This window comes from Pelodiscus sinensis, chromosome 7 (assembly GCF_049634645.1).
Source record: "Pelodiscus sinensis isolate JC-2024 chromosome 7, ASM4963464v1, whole genome shotgun sequence".
NCBI classification, from domain to species: Eukaryota; Metazoa; Chordata; order Testudines; family Trionychidae; genus Pelodiscus; species Pelodiscus sinensis.
The window spans coordinates 76061519-76077150 of NC_134717.1; the positions used below are offsets into that span (position 1 = coordinate 76061519).

A 15632-nucleotide genomic window follows, 5' to 3' on the forward strand; every position below is an offset into this window, starting at 1 on the left:
CCCCCACTGTAACTTGAGACCATCGCTCCTTGTTCTGCCATCTCTCACTACTGAGAACAGCCTCTCTCCATCCTCTTTGGAACCTCCCTTCAGGAAGTTGAAGGCTGCTATCAAATCCTTCCTCACTCTTCTCTTCTGCAGACGACATATAGTTTAGTAAATAAGATTAGTTACTTTAGAACCCAGAAAGATGCGTGAGTGGGTAGCTTGAATGATCCCTTCCAATTTTTGTTACCCACTGTTTTATAAAATTGAATTTCCTTTGCTGTTGTGTTACCCAAAGCTAGGTTCCTGAGAAAGTGCCACAAGCTCCTCACAATATCCTAGTCTTGACTGAATTAAATAACTTTGTTTCATCTGTGTCCCTCATTTGGAAAGACCTGCAGGTCTCACTCTAGTTTCACCTCATGAGAGTATAAGGTGATAGCAAACTCATGCGGATAAAACCTCTATGGTGCCGCACACACATCTATCTCTGTGTGTATATCATATAGAGATAAACACAGAGAAGCATGTGCTTGTTTTCAGCTACTCAAAATCCAGTTTTAAGACTTTTTTTCCCAGCAATTCACCTAAAGTAAGTAGGTCACATCCCTTTCAATGCTGTCTCTGAGTTATAATAAAACAACACTACTTTATAATTATTTAAATTATTTATTTTTAATTATGGAAAATGGGGAGTGGGGGTTCATTCCAATGTAGGAACCAAATTCAACAGCCGTCACGTTGGCATCTGACATGACAATCCAATCGAGTTGTTTATCTGGATACCAGAATCCAGTTTCACTGGATCCTAGTTAGATGAAAAAGGCCGAGTGGAGCTCTTAGAGCTTGTCATTGACAGATGCAGTCTACTTGAGGTATTCTTGTAGAGCAGTGGTCTCCAACCTTTTTAAGCATGAGATCACTTTTTGATCCAGAATCTACTTTAAACCCAAACAACCTTCCCCTGCCTCCTTTCTGCCCCTTCTCTGAGACCCCCGCCCCTGCTCACTCCATCCTCCCTCCCCCCGTCCTCGCTCATTTTTATCAGGCTAGGGACAGAGGTTTTGGGTGTGGGAGAGAGGATGCAGACACTTATCTTGGGCTAACGGTTTTGGAGTGTGGGAGGGGTTCTGAGTTAAGTCTGGGGTAGGGAATTGAGGTGTAGGAGGGAGTTCAGAGTGCAGGCTCTGGGAAAGGGTTGGGTGCAGGGGGACTCAGGGATAGGGCAGGAGTTTGGGTTCAGGACTGGAGCCGGGGTTTGGAATGTGGGCTCCAACTGGGCCCCGCTTACCACAGATGGGTCCTTGGTGATGTTGCAGGGGGGCTAAGGCAGGCTCACCCCTACCTTGGCCCTGCACCACTTCCAAAAGCAGCCAGCAAACTCTCTCCATCCCTGCTATCTGCTCTGAGGAGACGGGGTACAGGGTGGGGGTGAGGCACCCTGACATCAGCACCCCCTCCTCTTCTTCCTGTGCCCTGCACAGGAAGTTGGAGGCTCCCGGGGGGGGAGGGGACACACCTCCAGTGTAGAGGGCAGGAGCAGCATGGCAGTGCTGAGAGGAGCAGATGAAGTGCCGGCATTGTATAGCTTCCCAGCCAAACCTGTCAGGATCACCTGTCAAAGGTTCCCAGATCTACCAGTCAATTCTGATCATCTGGTTGGTAACCACTGCTGTAGAGGAAGTCTCAGTGTAGTATCTCAGCACTCATGATAACTCATTGTGCATTTATGTAGGGTCTCTCATTTTGTAAGGGAGCATTTCCCATGCTGCATGGAAACAGAGAACCGCCCCCACTCAAATTACCTTTTATAAGTTTGTGCAGGGTATATTGCATCACAATATGGTGGTGATGGGGCAAAGCCACGTCATGATGTAGCACTGTGCCACCCTTCATACAATCCCTCGTACAGAATGATACACAAACTTAATGCAACAACATAACCCACAGATATTTTAGGCAATCATCACATCTGTCACAAATGGTTAAACTCCCATTGACTTAAGTGGAGCCAGAATTTTCCTCCAGCTGTAGAGATGGACCACAGAGTGATGTCCAGATCTGGCTTAGGGTTATGCTAGGATTTGGTGTTTGGTTTGATAAGCACCAAGAGAATATTATTTAAAACTTCTGTATGAAGCATGATTTGAGGACCTACCATATTCACAAGTGAGGAAAAACAGGAGAAAGTTTGAAGTGTCTGTGGTTATGCATATTTTTGTTTTTAAAGAACATCTTGGAAAGCATTTTAAAAAGACCATCATTTCTGAATTGCAACAGTTAAAATCCAGTTAGCAAAGATGATGGAAGGCTGTATGTTATTAAACAGTAAAAATAAGTAATTTGCCACAATACAGCAAACTGTGGGTGGAAATTGAATTATTGGGGAATATAGACCATCCCCTCGATAAGACTTTTTGTTCCCCGCTGTTCCAAACAAATTAAATTGTCTTCTCTTTGAAAAAATGGAGCAGCTGCAAGAATTGCTACATTAAAAGTAGAGCTAAAGTTAGAGTTTGGCTAAAGGAGTAACTGCTCTAGCTGGCAGCAGTAGTGGATTTTTATCCACCTATGGGGCCAGCCTCTGAAATGGCAAATTCACACTATACTGAAGGGGTTTTTCCATATAAAAGAGAGATTTAAATATTTTGTGTTTTGTATTAAGTTCAATGTCAACAGTGACTTCCTCCAGCACTAGTGAAGTTTGTCTAAATACAGGATAACTAGACTAACAGAAATACCCCCACAGGTGTGGACAGGAATCCAAAGAGGTGTGCTACTGATTGATTTGGATTCCTTATAGATGCACCTGCTCACAACAGTGGCACCTCAGTTGAAGAGAAGTGGGAGGAGACTGGGATCGCCTCCCCGGTGATGGAGCAGCCCCTCACTGTATTGGGATGAGTACTGAGAGCCTGCTCCTGGGAGGAGCTGAGTTCCCTCTAGTCCCATCTCACTGCTTCACAGGTTTAGGCTTCAAAACTCATTTCAGCCTCTGCTCTTTGCAGAGACATCAGTATGCCAGCTGCTGGGAGGTGATGATCTGTAGGATAACAGCACCTCTGGACAATGCTGGCTTTTGTTTAGCCTTATGTTGCTATGCTCTTACATGCCACAATATTAGAGAGACAAGGTAGGCGAGGTAATATCTTTTATTTGACCAACTTCTGTTAACAGAGAAAAGATATTACATCACGCACTTTGTCTCTCAAATGCCCTGTGGCTGTCCAAAAGGTAAGAAAGGAATTCAGGGTCCAGGTCAGTGTTAGCCTCTCAGCCCTGATTCTTTAGCCAGGTAATCACTGTATTATTTATAATAAAGTTCAGACAGCAAAGTATTCACAAGCAAAGTAAGCACAACTAAGTTCAGCCTTAATGTTTCCAGAATGACTCACATTCTAAAGTCTCCCAATTAATTTCAATATTTTTTTAGGTTCCCTTATATTCATATAGAAGCCTTCACTGAGTGTTCCATAGGTCACAGTATCACAGAAAGCTAATTAAGAGGACCTTTCACTATAGCTCTGAAAAGCTTATCTTGGCTAATAAATGGTATCACCTCCGCTTCCACTTATCTGGTGCCCCACCCTGCTCTGTACAGGTTCCAGTTCAAAAAGTGATAACATGTAATCTCCCACTCAGTGGAAACCAGAAGCCCTGTAAGGAGACTTTATTTACAATAAATTGGGGGGACCACGATGGGAAAAATCAAAGTTAAATAGCTTCACTTGAGAGAAAGAGGGTTTATTAAAATGATGCTGTGCTCTGTTTTACAGGAACTCCAGATTGCCATGAACAACTTAATCACATTCCCAGTACCTGCATAAATAACTTCATGTGTGGTGGAACATTCTCCACATGGAAGTTAAGTAACACGTCCGAAGTTAAACTCTCATGCCAACGGCTTCCAAAGGAATTGGAGGCAGTTGTCTTTATCCTGCAATATCTAGGCCTGTGTGGTGCTACAAGCATTCCTAAAGCATCTTTATCCTCTGTCTTTGGGCATTTATGCAGCATCTTCTGAAACTGGCACTGACAACTCAGGTCTTCCAGCAACACAAGAAATGGAAGCACTAGAAGTTGATGACATCAGTCCGGCCTTGGAAGTGACTGAAGATTTCTTCAGTAGTTTTGATGCTAAGCTGGAAAAGATTGTGCAGCCCTCTGAGGTGTATGGCGTGCAGGAGGTTCCTGAGCTGGTAGGACATGAAGTATTCAGTCAGATAACGAAGGGCGGAGACCTGAGGAACATCACTTCCTTAGCCAAAAGCAGTCTGATTTGGGAACGCTGCAGAAATGGCCTCTTGGAAGCCCACACTCCAAAAGTGTTCCCTGCCAAAGATCAGTTTACAGGGCAAAGGGAGTCAGCCCCTGAAAATGTCTCCTGGGGGGAACAAGGGGAAGCCTTGACTTTTGATATTTTTAATCTCTGTCAGCGGAGAAGAGACAGACCACGCTCTGTGAATGATATCCTAGTACAGAACGAGGAAGCCTCCACTTTCAAGCCTGGACATAAACGGTCACACTCAGATGCAAGTCGCATAGACTGGGGGCTTGTCTTCACAGGTGCATCTGTGCAGCAGTCATCGAGTCAGGACACCAATGGCACCAGGCTTTCATGCCTATCAACCACACTAAATAAGGGAGAAGACGTTCAAGGGAACACTGGTATGTACTGGTGCTTCACTGCTTTTGCTAATGCTTTCTTTTTAACATTGATCTTGTCTTGGAGAGGAAACTACTAGGTTAAAAATTCTGAGAATGCTCCCCAGCTGGTGGAAATTAGCATAGTTCTATTGACTTCAGTGGATGGACATAATTTTAAATCAGATGAGGATCCGGCCCATATTTTAAAAATATTCCCTCATTGCTGTTACTTGGTCTCAGTTGTACAATACACTTATTTCATTCAGGCTGGCTATGAAAGGTATGCGTCTAGTTCTTTCTGATTAGTTTCATTTGTTGGTTCTTCTGTTCAAGGCAGTTTGGATTGCTAGCTTATTGGGAGACTAGTTAAACTTTAAAAAAGTGATTTTCACTTCAGTGTTAGAAATAAATAATGTAAAACAGTTTTGCTTTTCTTTAAAAAAAGACACACAACCTGATTTTTTTTAAATGTAATCCTGACCTATTTTGCACTATCTCTTTGAGAAGGGTTGAATACTCAATTCAGAAACAACAGAAACTCCAACAAGCAGTCTGTAGCCCAGTCAGTATTAATGCGTCTCAGCCAGCTTTGTATGGGATGCAGGAAGTCTTGTTATCAGGTGGACACAGACTTTCTCAGTGAAGCACAAAAGTGAAACAATATTGCAATGAACTATTCATTTCCCTTTCCCTCTGGAGCAGGACGTTGGAAGAGATTTGGCAGGAGGCCTCAGAAAACCTGAACCGCTGTCTCCTGCTTCATGGTTATTTATTTTGCAGCTACTAAAAGTGAATTGAGCACTAATAGCAGACACAGAATGGGCCACAAAGATCATGAAATCTAAATAAAAACATGACTTAATAAATGGATACAAGAAAAACAATTGGGAAAGGGAAATGCGTGCATGCGCGCGTGTGTGTAAAGGAGAACAATGATTATAATAGACAGAGTGTGTGGTTCCTAATGTCTCAATCTCTGGTCCATGGACTGGCTCTGGTCCCTGACAGTTTAGGAAGGGAGCAAGCTTGTCCCTTCCTTTATCAAAAAGGTTGAGAAACACTGGCTTTGGGATTAACACATGCCTTTAAATCCAGATTTTTCAAAGAGGTTGGCTCCTCCTTAGTCACTCAAATTAAGTGCCTAAATGGGAACTGAGCTTTTTTAGAAACTCTGCCCCTTAAGTTCTACCTGCAAGAGGGAAAACCAGCCCCCTAAGGGAACCTCATGGTTCTGTCTCCTGCAACCTCTCAGCTCACAAGGGGAACATGCTGATGCTCCATCCCTTTAGGGAGTGCATCCTTCTTCCCATTGCTTGCTGTTCTTGTTCTCACCTCCTCCTGATCCATACTGAGCAGTGCACCCCTGAGAGAGTCTGCAGAGTGCTGTCTCTTTGTTCCCTGAGTGTCAGATCATTATCTGCACTAATACAGGCAGGGGAAAAGTTCTGTACGCCCATAGAAAACCAGGCATTGCAGTTCTCTGTAGAGTACTCTGTAGAGTCCTGCATGTATCTTAATGGGGTTGTAAATTGTGGTGCTCACCTTGTGTGTATGTGCGTGAATTACAACATTTTTTTGGGGTATTCTTGATTGAGCTTGTGAAGACTTTACACTCAACTTGATGACATTTCTCTTTTTGTAATGTGATAACTCTTCAATGCCACATTGGATCAATTCCAAAATTCCAGGAAATATTCTAGGCATCAAAGGCCAGAAGGCTGCTGATCTGGGGGGGAAAAAATCAAACAAAAGGCAGAAAGTGGGAGATTCATAAGTTCTTTTGCACTGCCACTGCTGGATGGCATCTATCTCATCTATGGCCATCCTCCCGATAGAGTTTAATTAACACATTGACAGCCTGAATGACTTCTCTTTCAGACGGAAAAAGGAATAATGGGGGCAAAGGGAATGGAGCAAATAGAGCCCTAGCAGTGGGAGGAAAATTAGGGGTACCTTCGTATAGGGAAGGAAGGAAATGGGGCAGACACAGCTCCTAGCATTGTTTGTAGGTGAGAATCGGAGGAAGGCAGAACAGCTGGCATAGAGGAAAAATGGGGGATAGACAGTAATGAGGGTACAGCACCCCGTTGGATGTATATTGGGGGAAGGGGAAATTGTGACACACAGAAATCCCTGCTGTGGAGTGAAAATGGGGGAGGCCGCAGAACCTCCTGGTGGGGATAACTGGGGAATCTTACTATCTGGGGTAGAAGGGATGGAAGCAGGCTGACCCCTGGTAGGTGGGGATGGGCTGAGTTGCAGGGAGTCCTTGAAATTGAAGGGTATGGGGAGTTGCCCAGAGAGCTTTTGGGGGATGGGTGGGATGCAGGAAGCCTCTCAGGTATGCCATGAGCTCAGCCTACACAAGATGTGTGACTGTCTTCATTTTATTTCATACTGTAAAAACATTACCTGGGGGAAGGGGTTGAGCCTTTTGTTTCCCCTTTATTTGTACCATCTTACATTCACACAGAAAGTCCCAAAAGATCCCCACCCCAACTCTGCTCTGTGTGGGATATCTCCATCTCCCCCAGAGAGCTCCGGGCCCAAGGTGATAAAGCCACTGAGGTGAAGTGTGCTATGGCACACAGCACTCCACAACTGTTTAGGAAAGGATGCCAAGAGAAATCCTGAAACTGCAGAGGGAACTTACGTGGATATAAGGGAGTGATCCAAAATTCTAGTGACTTTTAGGGTCTTTTTACACTTGTAAGAAAATCTAACACAGTGAAGAACAGGGATGTTAAAGCAGCTGTGGTTGAGATTACGGTTAGTAAGTGCCAAGCTCTCTCCTCCTCTTCCTGTACAGCAGGCTTGGACTGGGTGCAAGGACCTCTTCGGCCTGTGTAGCTGCTCCCCGAGTTACGAACAAGTTAGGGACCAACACTTGGTCCGTAACTCGAAGTGTTCGTAACTTGGATCCCATAGAGTTACAGGGCGACCACGCTGTTCGTAAGCCCGGATCGCTGCTTGTAACTCGGATCCGCATTTGCAGCCACTTTGGTTGTAAGGGAGGATGGTGGTAAGTGGAGGTGGTCGTAACTCGGGGAGCGGCTGTAGAAGCAAGACTTGCTGCTGCTTTCCTGTTCCAGCTGTTTCCCTCCAGGAGCAGGTGTCACTTCAGCTCAGAGCTAATAGTAGAGACCAGCCATCTGTATGTCCTGGAGGGAGCTGCTTCATGAAGAAGCATGCCCATACTAGGTCTGCAGAGACTTCCCCACAATCCACTGAAACCAGAACAAACTCTGACTGCAGCAAATTGGCTCTGACTGAAAAAAGCCAGCATGTGTCTGGTCAACTGACACATCTGGTCATGGGTGGCGGGTGAAGGCCCATCTGGGGAAGGCAGCCAAAGCCCCTCCCCTTCCGCCCAAAGCGGAAGGGGCATGGTCCCTTTCCTAAGACCATGCCCCTTCACAACCTTTTCCGCAGCCAAGCCCAGCCCAACCCCAGCTGAGGGCTGGGGCTGCTGTGTGGCTTGGCCCTTGCCTTCCCCAGCTGCCAGGGATCCAGGCTGCTGCATGGCGTGACCCCAGCCTTTCCCGGCTGCTACATGGCACAGCCCCAACCTTCTCCAGCCGCTGGGCATCCAGGCTGCCACAAAACATTCTTTGTTGCTCACATAGATTTTTTTTCCCTTCAAATACTTTCTGAGCAGTGCATCCCTAATGCTTCTTATCCATTGGGGGATGAGAAGCCCCCAACAAAAAGTGGTATAACTTCTTTGTGATAGGGTCTGTACTAATGAGAAACAATCCCTGCACCAAAAAGCCTTACTCTAATGCTCCTACCTTGCACACCTTTACACCTGTGTTTAACTAGTTACATTTGGGTCTGGAAGTATTCATGGGGGTAAAGATAAGCAAAGGTATAAATAATAGCAGGAGTGAGGTCTCCATAGAGAGAACAAGGGTGAAAAAAGGACAAGTGCACAGAGTTGAAATGACTCACCCAAAGACACCCAACAGGCTAGTATCAGAGCCAGGGAAATGACTATGGTTCTCCTAACAAGGCAAAATCCTGACTCCAGTAAAATCAGACGAAAACCTCTCACTGATTTCAGTGAGGCCAGGATTTCACCCCATGTATTTTTAAAAAAATCCTCATCTGTGCAGTAAAATTGGAAACTTAAAGAATATCTTTCACCTTTTCTCCTCATTTGAATTTTATTTTGCAGTAAAGACGTTAAATTGTGCTTCATCAGCTAATTGAGTAGTCGATGGAATTTCCATCATCTTCTTGATTAGTCAATAAGGGGGGAAACTGCAGAGCTGCAGTGCAGTTAGCTCCTGACCCCAGAAGCGAACCCCGTTATTGCTCTGCCTTTTAAATGTAGTTAGAACCGCCTGGCTCTTATTCCATTGTAAAAGAGGAGGTGCAACGGGGGACTGGATGTGAGCCGGAATTCAGATGTCCTGGCTCGCGCCTGGTCCCTCACTGTGCCTCTGCCTCCCCTGCACGCCAGTGGAGACCAACTTTTAAGCCAGCTCTTCCCAGCACTGGCTCCTGCTCCCCCTCTTGCTGCCTCTTATAGAATCATAGAACTGGAAGAGCCCTCAGAAGGCCATCAAGTCCAGCCCCCTGCTCTAGGCAGGACCAATTCCAACTAAATCAACCCGGCCAGGGCTTTGTCAAGCCGAGACTTAAACACCTCTAGGGATGGAGACTCCACTACTTCCCTAGGTAACCCATTCCAGTGCTTCACCACCCTCCTAGGGAAATAGTTTTTCCTAATATCCAACCTGGACCTCTCCCACCACAACTTGAGACCATTGCTCCTTGTTCTGCCATCCATCACTACTGAGAAGAGCCTCTCGCCAGCCTCTTTGGAACCTCCCTTCAGGAAGTTGAAGGCTGCTATCAAATCCCCCCTCACTCTTCGCTTCTGCAGACTAAACAGACCCAAGTCCCTCAGCCTCTCCTCATAAATCATATGCTCCAGCCCCCTAATCATTTTGGTTGCCATCCGCTGGACCCTCTCCAGTGCGTCCACATCCTTTTTGTAGTGGGGGCCCAGAACTGGACACAATACTCCAGATGCGGCCTCACCAAAGCCGAATAAAGGGGAACGATGACATCTCTGGATCTGCTGACAATGCTCCTCTTAATGCAACCTAATATGTCATTAGCCTTCTTGGCTACAAGGGCACCCTGTTGACTCATATCTAGCTTCTCATCCACTGTAACTCCCAGGTCCTTTTCTGCAGAACTGCTACTTAACCTGTTGGTCCCCAGCTTGTAACTATGCTTGGGATTCTTCCGTCCCAAGTGAAGGACTCTACACTTGTCCTTGTTGAACCTCATCAGATTTCTTGTGGCCCAATCCTCCAATTTGTCTAAGTCATTCTGTACCCTATCTCTGCCCTTAAGCGTATCTACCTCTCCCCCCAGCTTAGTGTCATCTGCAAACTTGCTGAGGGTGCAATCCATCCCCATATCCAGATCATTGATAAAGATATTGAACAAAACCGGTCCTAGAACCGAACCTTGGGGCACTCTGCTAGAAACCGACCGCCATCCTGACATAGAGCCATTGTTCACTACCCTTCTAGCCAGCTTTCTATCCATCTTACCGTCCATTTATCCAATCCACAATCCCTTAATTTGCTGGCAAGAATATTGTGGGAGACCGTATCAAAAGCCTTGCTAAAGTCAAGGTCTATCACATCCACTGACTTCCCCATGTCCACAGAGCCAGTTACCTCATCATAGAAGCTAATCAGATTGGTCAGGCACGACTTGCCCTTTGTGAATCCATGTTGACTAGTCCTAATCACTTTCCTCTCATCCAAGTGCCTCAATATGAATTCCTTAAGGATCCCGTCCATGATTTTTCCAGGAACCGAGGTGAGACTGACCGGCCTATAGTTCCCTGGATCATCCTTCTTCCCTTTTTTGAAGATGGGCACTACGTTTGCCTTTTTCCAGTCATCCGGGATTTCTCCCGATCTCCACGACTTTTCAAAGATAATAGCCAAAGGCTCCACAATGACATTTGCCAACTCCCTCAGTACCCTCGGATGCACTAAGTCCGGACCCATGGATTTATGTACGTTTAGCTTTTCTAAATAGTTCCTAACCTGTTCTTTACCCACCACGGGTTGTCCATCTTCATCCCATCTTGCGTCACTTGGCGCAGAAGTCCGTGAGCTGAACTTGTCCGTGAATATAGAGGCAAAGAAAGCATTGAGTACTTCAGCTTTCCCCACATCATCTGTCACTAGGTTACCTCCTTCATCCAGTAGGGGCCGCACACCCTCTCTGATCACCTTCTTCTTGTTAACATGCCTGTAGAAACCTTTCTTGTTACCCTTCACATCCTTAGCCAGTCGCAATTCCATCTGCGCTTTCGCCTTCCTGATAACCCCCCGGCATTCTCGAGCTAGACATTTAAACTCCTCCCTGGTCATTTGTCCAAGTTTCCACTCTTTGTAAGCTTCCTTTTTGTGCTTAAGTTCACCAAGGATTTCCCCTGTAAGCCAGTCCGGTCTCCTACCATGTTTGCCTCTCTTGCTACGCGTCGGGATGGTTTCTTTCTGTGCCTTCAATAAGGCTTCTTTAAAATACCGCCAGCTGTCCTGGACTCCTTTCTCCTTCATGTTAGCATCCCAGGGGATTCTGCCCATCAGATCTCGGAGGGAGTCAAAATCTGCTTTTCTGAAGTCCGAGGTGTGTATTTTACTGCTCTCTTTTCTTCCTTTGGTCAGGATCCTGAAATCTACCATCTCATGATCACTGCTTCCCAGGTTGTCACCCACCTCCACTTCCCCTATTAGTTCCTCCCTGTTTGTGAGCAGAAGGTCAAGCTGCGCACGGCCCCTGGTCAGATCCTTCAGCACCTGTTTCAAGAAGTTATCCCCAACATTCTCCAAAAACTTCCTGGATTGCCTGTGTACTGCCGTATAGGTTTCCCAGCAGATGTCAGGGTGATTAAAGTCCCCCACGAGAACCAGGGCCTGCAATCTGGAAGCTTCTCTCAGTTGTCCGAAGAAAGCCTCATCTACCTCATCCACCTGATTCGGTGGCCTGTAGCAAACACCAACCACAACATCGATGCTGTTGTTTGCACCTCTAAACTTAACCCATAAACTCTCAACATGTTTTTCTCCCTCTTTATACTGGAGTTCAGAGCAATCGTAGTGCTCTCTTACATATAGTGCAACTCCTCCTCCTTTTCTCCCCTGACTGTTCTTCCTGAACAGTCTATACCCTTCCATGACAGCGCTCCAGTCATGCGAGTCATCCCACCAAGTCTCTGTTATCCCAATTAAATCATATTTCTTGGACTGGGCCAGGGCCTCCAGTTCTTCCTGTTTGTTGCCCAGGCTTCTCGCATTAGTGTACAAACACTTCAGGTAACCAGTTGATCGTCCTATCTTCTCCATTCGAAACATGGGTCCTCCTTTCTTTCCCTTCCTCTCTGCATTTCTTCCCGGTATCCGACTTTCCCACTCCCCTCAGGGTTTTGGTCACCGTCCCCCGACGAACCTAGTTTAAAGCCTCCTCACTAGGTTTGCAAGCCTGCCCGCGAAGATGCTCCTTTCTCTCTTCGTTAGGTGGATCCCATCTCTTCCTAACAATCCTTGCGCCCGGAACAGAGTCCCATGGTCGAAGAAACCAAAGCCCTCTCTGCGACATCATCTGCGCAACCACGCATTTACGTCCTCAATTCGACGATCCCTGCCCAGTCCTTTCCCTTCAACAGGGAGGATGGAGGAGAATACCACTTGCGCTCCAAATTCTTGGATCCTTCTTTTTAGCGCTACATAATCCGCAGTAACACGCTCAAGATCATTCTTGGCCGTATCATTAGCTCCCACATGGAGAAGCAGGAAGGGGTAGCGATCCGAAGGTTTGATCAGCTTGGTAAGCCTCTCAGTGACATCCTGAATGCGAGCTCCTGGTAAGCAGCACACCTCTCGAGATTCCAGGTCCGGACGGCAGAGGGATGGCTCAGTCCCTCTTAGGAGGGAGTCCCCGACCACCACCACCCGTCGTTTCCTTTTGGGGGTGGTGGCCGTCAACCCCCCATCCGTAGGACTACGCATCCCATGCCTTACAGTGGATGGTGTTCCCTTCTGGTTTCTTCCTTGTGAGGTCCCTTCCAGAGCTTTCAGCACTGCAGAGCCTGTGGAGAGAGCTTGAAAGCGATTGCTTACCTCTATAGCATCGGGGGATTCCCGTGCTGGCCTTTTTCCCCTTCTAGAAGTTACATGCTGCCAGTTCTCTTCTTGGTCACGTACTGCCCTCTCTGGCTCTTCTGCCTGCCGTGCTTGAAGGATTAAATGCTGCCTTCTATCGAGGAAGTCTTCATCCTCTCTGATCAAGCGTAGGGGCGACACTTGGGCCTCAAGTCTTCTAATTTTTTTTTCCAAAATGTCGACCAGCTTGCACTTGGTGCAGATGAAATCCGTTCTTTCTTCTGGGAGGAAGACAAACATGGCACACGCCGTGCAGGTAACAACAGCAGACCCATCACCAACCATCGCTGCTGTCCTGGAGAAGGGATTTAAAAAGAAAGGCAAGAGAACCTCCCGCCCTTCCCTCTCCCGTTCCAAACTCCCTGTTAGCACTCACTTGTTCGCTAGCTCCTTGGTCACTTGCCCACTGCCTTATAAAGTCCCTCCCCCTACCAAGGCTCAGCCAATCAGCAGAGGCTTCTAGAATTCAAACTTTAATTATAGAGGTAGCAAGGAGGGGGAGACGTGACTAGTCGAGTAGTGACTCAGCTAGTCACTTACATCCACCTAAGCAGGGAAACGCTGTGTTTTCTAACTTCCACTGGAGTTCTGCCTGAGTCTGGACTTCAGGCACAGCCCCTCTAAAGAGGGAATCTTGTCTTCTGGGTTTGACAGCTATATGCTGTTGCAAGAGCAGCATGCTAGAAAGCTCACTTCTCCTTTTCGGCTACATAGTACTATGGGCTGGGGGCGAGGTTTTCTATTTTTGAGACACATCAATCTGTGTTAATGAGCAACAAAGTTTGGGCTTGAAGGTCTCCTTTGTTGGGATCTTTAGCAGTTGACTTACTTTTGAGCTTTCTGTAAACACTTGAGCGCTGCTCTCCCTCCTGTTCTGTTCCCTAGCCCCAGTCCTGCAGAGTGGGAGACATACGTGTTACGTTCTGCCTGAGTGGTGCCATTAATATCCAGGTAACTCCCCAAGTTACATGCATAAGTGCCTGCCAAATCAGGCTCTTAGGAGGGAAAGTATCTGTGTTGCATTACAGCTCCCCTGAAGGGAATTGATTATTGCTGCTTAACATTTTCTATCGAATTATTTTTTTGTGTAACTGGGGGCTTTTCTCCTAAACTAAAATTTTCTGCAAAAAATAATATTTTTAATTGAAAGCCAACTAAAATTCAGATTTTGTTTTTTCGTGAAAAACCTGGAGAATTTTGTGAGGAAAAATTTCTGATTCTTCATTTCTTTTGATTTTTTTTTGCAGAAAACTATTCATAACCATTTTCTTTCTAGATTTATTATTATCATAATGATTTGGCTGAGCAATAATAACAAGCAGAGGGTTATGAATCTGCTACTGCTCTTTTCCTTCTTTCAGAGAGGGTATAATAATACCTATTATAATAATCTCATTTATCATCAGCAGATCTCAAAAGCTTCAGATCTTTAATGTCGTTATCAACTCCACTGTGAGGTAGGTCTGTGCTATTATCTCCACTTTACAGGGGGGAAGCTGAGGCAAAGAGAGGCTAAGTGAATTGCCTGGGGCTCATAGAAGAAATCTGTGGCAAAGCAGGAAATTAAAGCTGGGTCTTGAAATCTGAGGCTCGTGCCCTAACGACTCGGCCCATCCTGTAGGAACACTGTCAGAAGGGGAAAAGTTGGTGGTAGCTGAAAGGCAGGCAGTGAGGCTCAGGTGTTCAGCAGTGCTCTGCAGATGGGAACACATTGGCAGACCTGGGGAGTGGACGGGCGAGGTAGCTGCATTAGGCAGATGGGTAACATGACATGCTCTGCTCTCCTGTGAATGTAGAAGGACCCTTAGAGGAGTGTGATGTTGAAGACGATTGGTGAAGTGCTTATTTGACCCATCAGTAAATAGAGCCCATACAGCCTACTGCTTGGAGTACTTACCATAAGGCAGATTTAAGGGGCCTAATTGTGATTTGTGTCTTTGAAAATTTCTCCTGAAGCACTTGCCTCACAGCTTGTGTTATACAGAAGGCAGCTGTGTAGAGCAGGGGTGGGCAAAATCCGACCTGGGGGCTGGATATGGCCCACCAAGCATTTCATTCCAGCTCACCCAGCTGATTAGCAGACGTGTGTACTAAGGATATTAAAGATTAGTCAACTTTCATATGAGCATTTGCTTATTGGATATTAATGTTGACTAGTCAATCCCCTTCCTCCACTCCCCTCCTCTCCCCTCCCCCCGCTGCAGGAAGGGATACTTCAAAGTGGCAGCACCGCTCAGTGCTGCCACTTTGAAACCCCAAGGCGGCAGCTGCACAGCTGATCCTGGGATCAGCTGTGCGGCGGGCTGCCCCTTTAAAATGGCACCTCTGCGGTAATTCAGAGGGGCAGCCCTGGAGCCCAGGGTCAGCTGGCGATTCCCAGCCTGACCTCAGGCTCACTGCAGCATTTCTCGGAACCTGGGATCAGCTGGGGAGTCCCCAGCTGACCCAGGGTTCCACGTGGCACTTCCCTGGAGTCCTTGGGAAATGCCTCAGAGAGCCCAGGGTTAGCTGGGGAGTCCCCAGCTGAGCCCGGGCTCCCCTCCTGCCCCTTTGAATTGCATGGAGGTGGCACTTGCAAAGGTACAGCTGCCGCACAGCTGATAAGCTGTGTGGCTGCTGCCCCTTTGTAACTGTGCGATTCAGAGGGCAGGGGAGCCCAGAGCATGGAGCCTGGTGTCAGCAGGGAACTATGAGTCCCCCGCTGACTCCGGCCTCCATGGCTTTGAAATGCACAAGAACACCTGCTGGGGACTCTTGTGCATTTCAAAGCAGGCACCCTTGTGCAGCCCGGAGTCAGCG

At 46.8% G+C, this 15632-nt stretch overlaps 1 protein-coding gene across 12 annotated transcripts in view; it reads left to right on the forward strand.

Annotated features, from left to right (window-relative positions):
• PLEKHM3 (pleckstrin homology domain containing M3) overlaps positions 1-15632 on the forward strand; it is a 148865-nt gene that overhangs the window by 7423 nt on the left and 125810 nt on the right. For all 12 annotated transcript variants that reach the window (XR_012905414.1, XM_075934373.1, XM_075934374.1 and 9 more), the window contains one exon: positions 3762-4653. Coding sequence is in view for 11 of the 12 variants with exons in the window: in XM_075934373.1 (XP_075790488.1) it covers positions 4050-4653 (604 nt within the window). In the remaining variant the exon portion in view is untranslated. The remainder of the gene's footprint in view (positions 1-3761; positions 4654-15632) is intronic.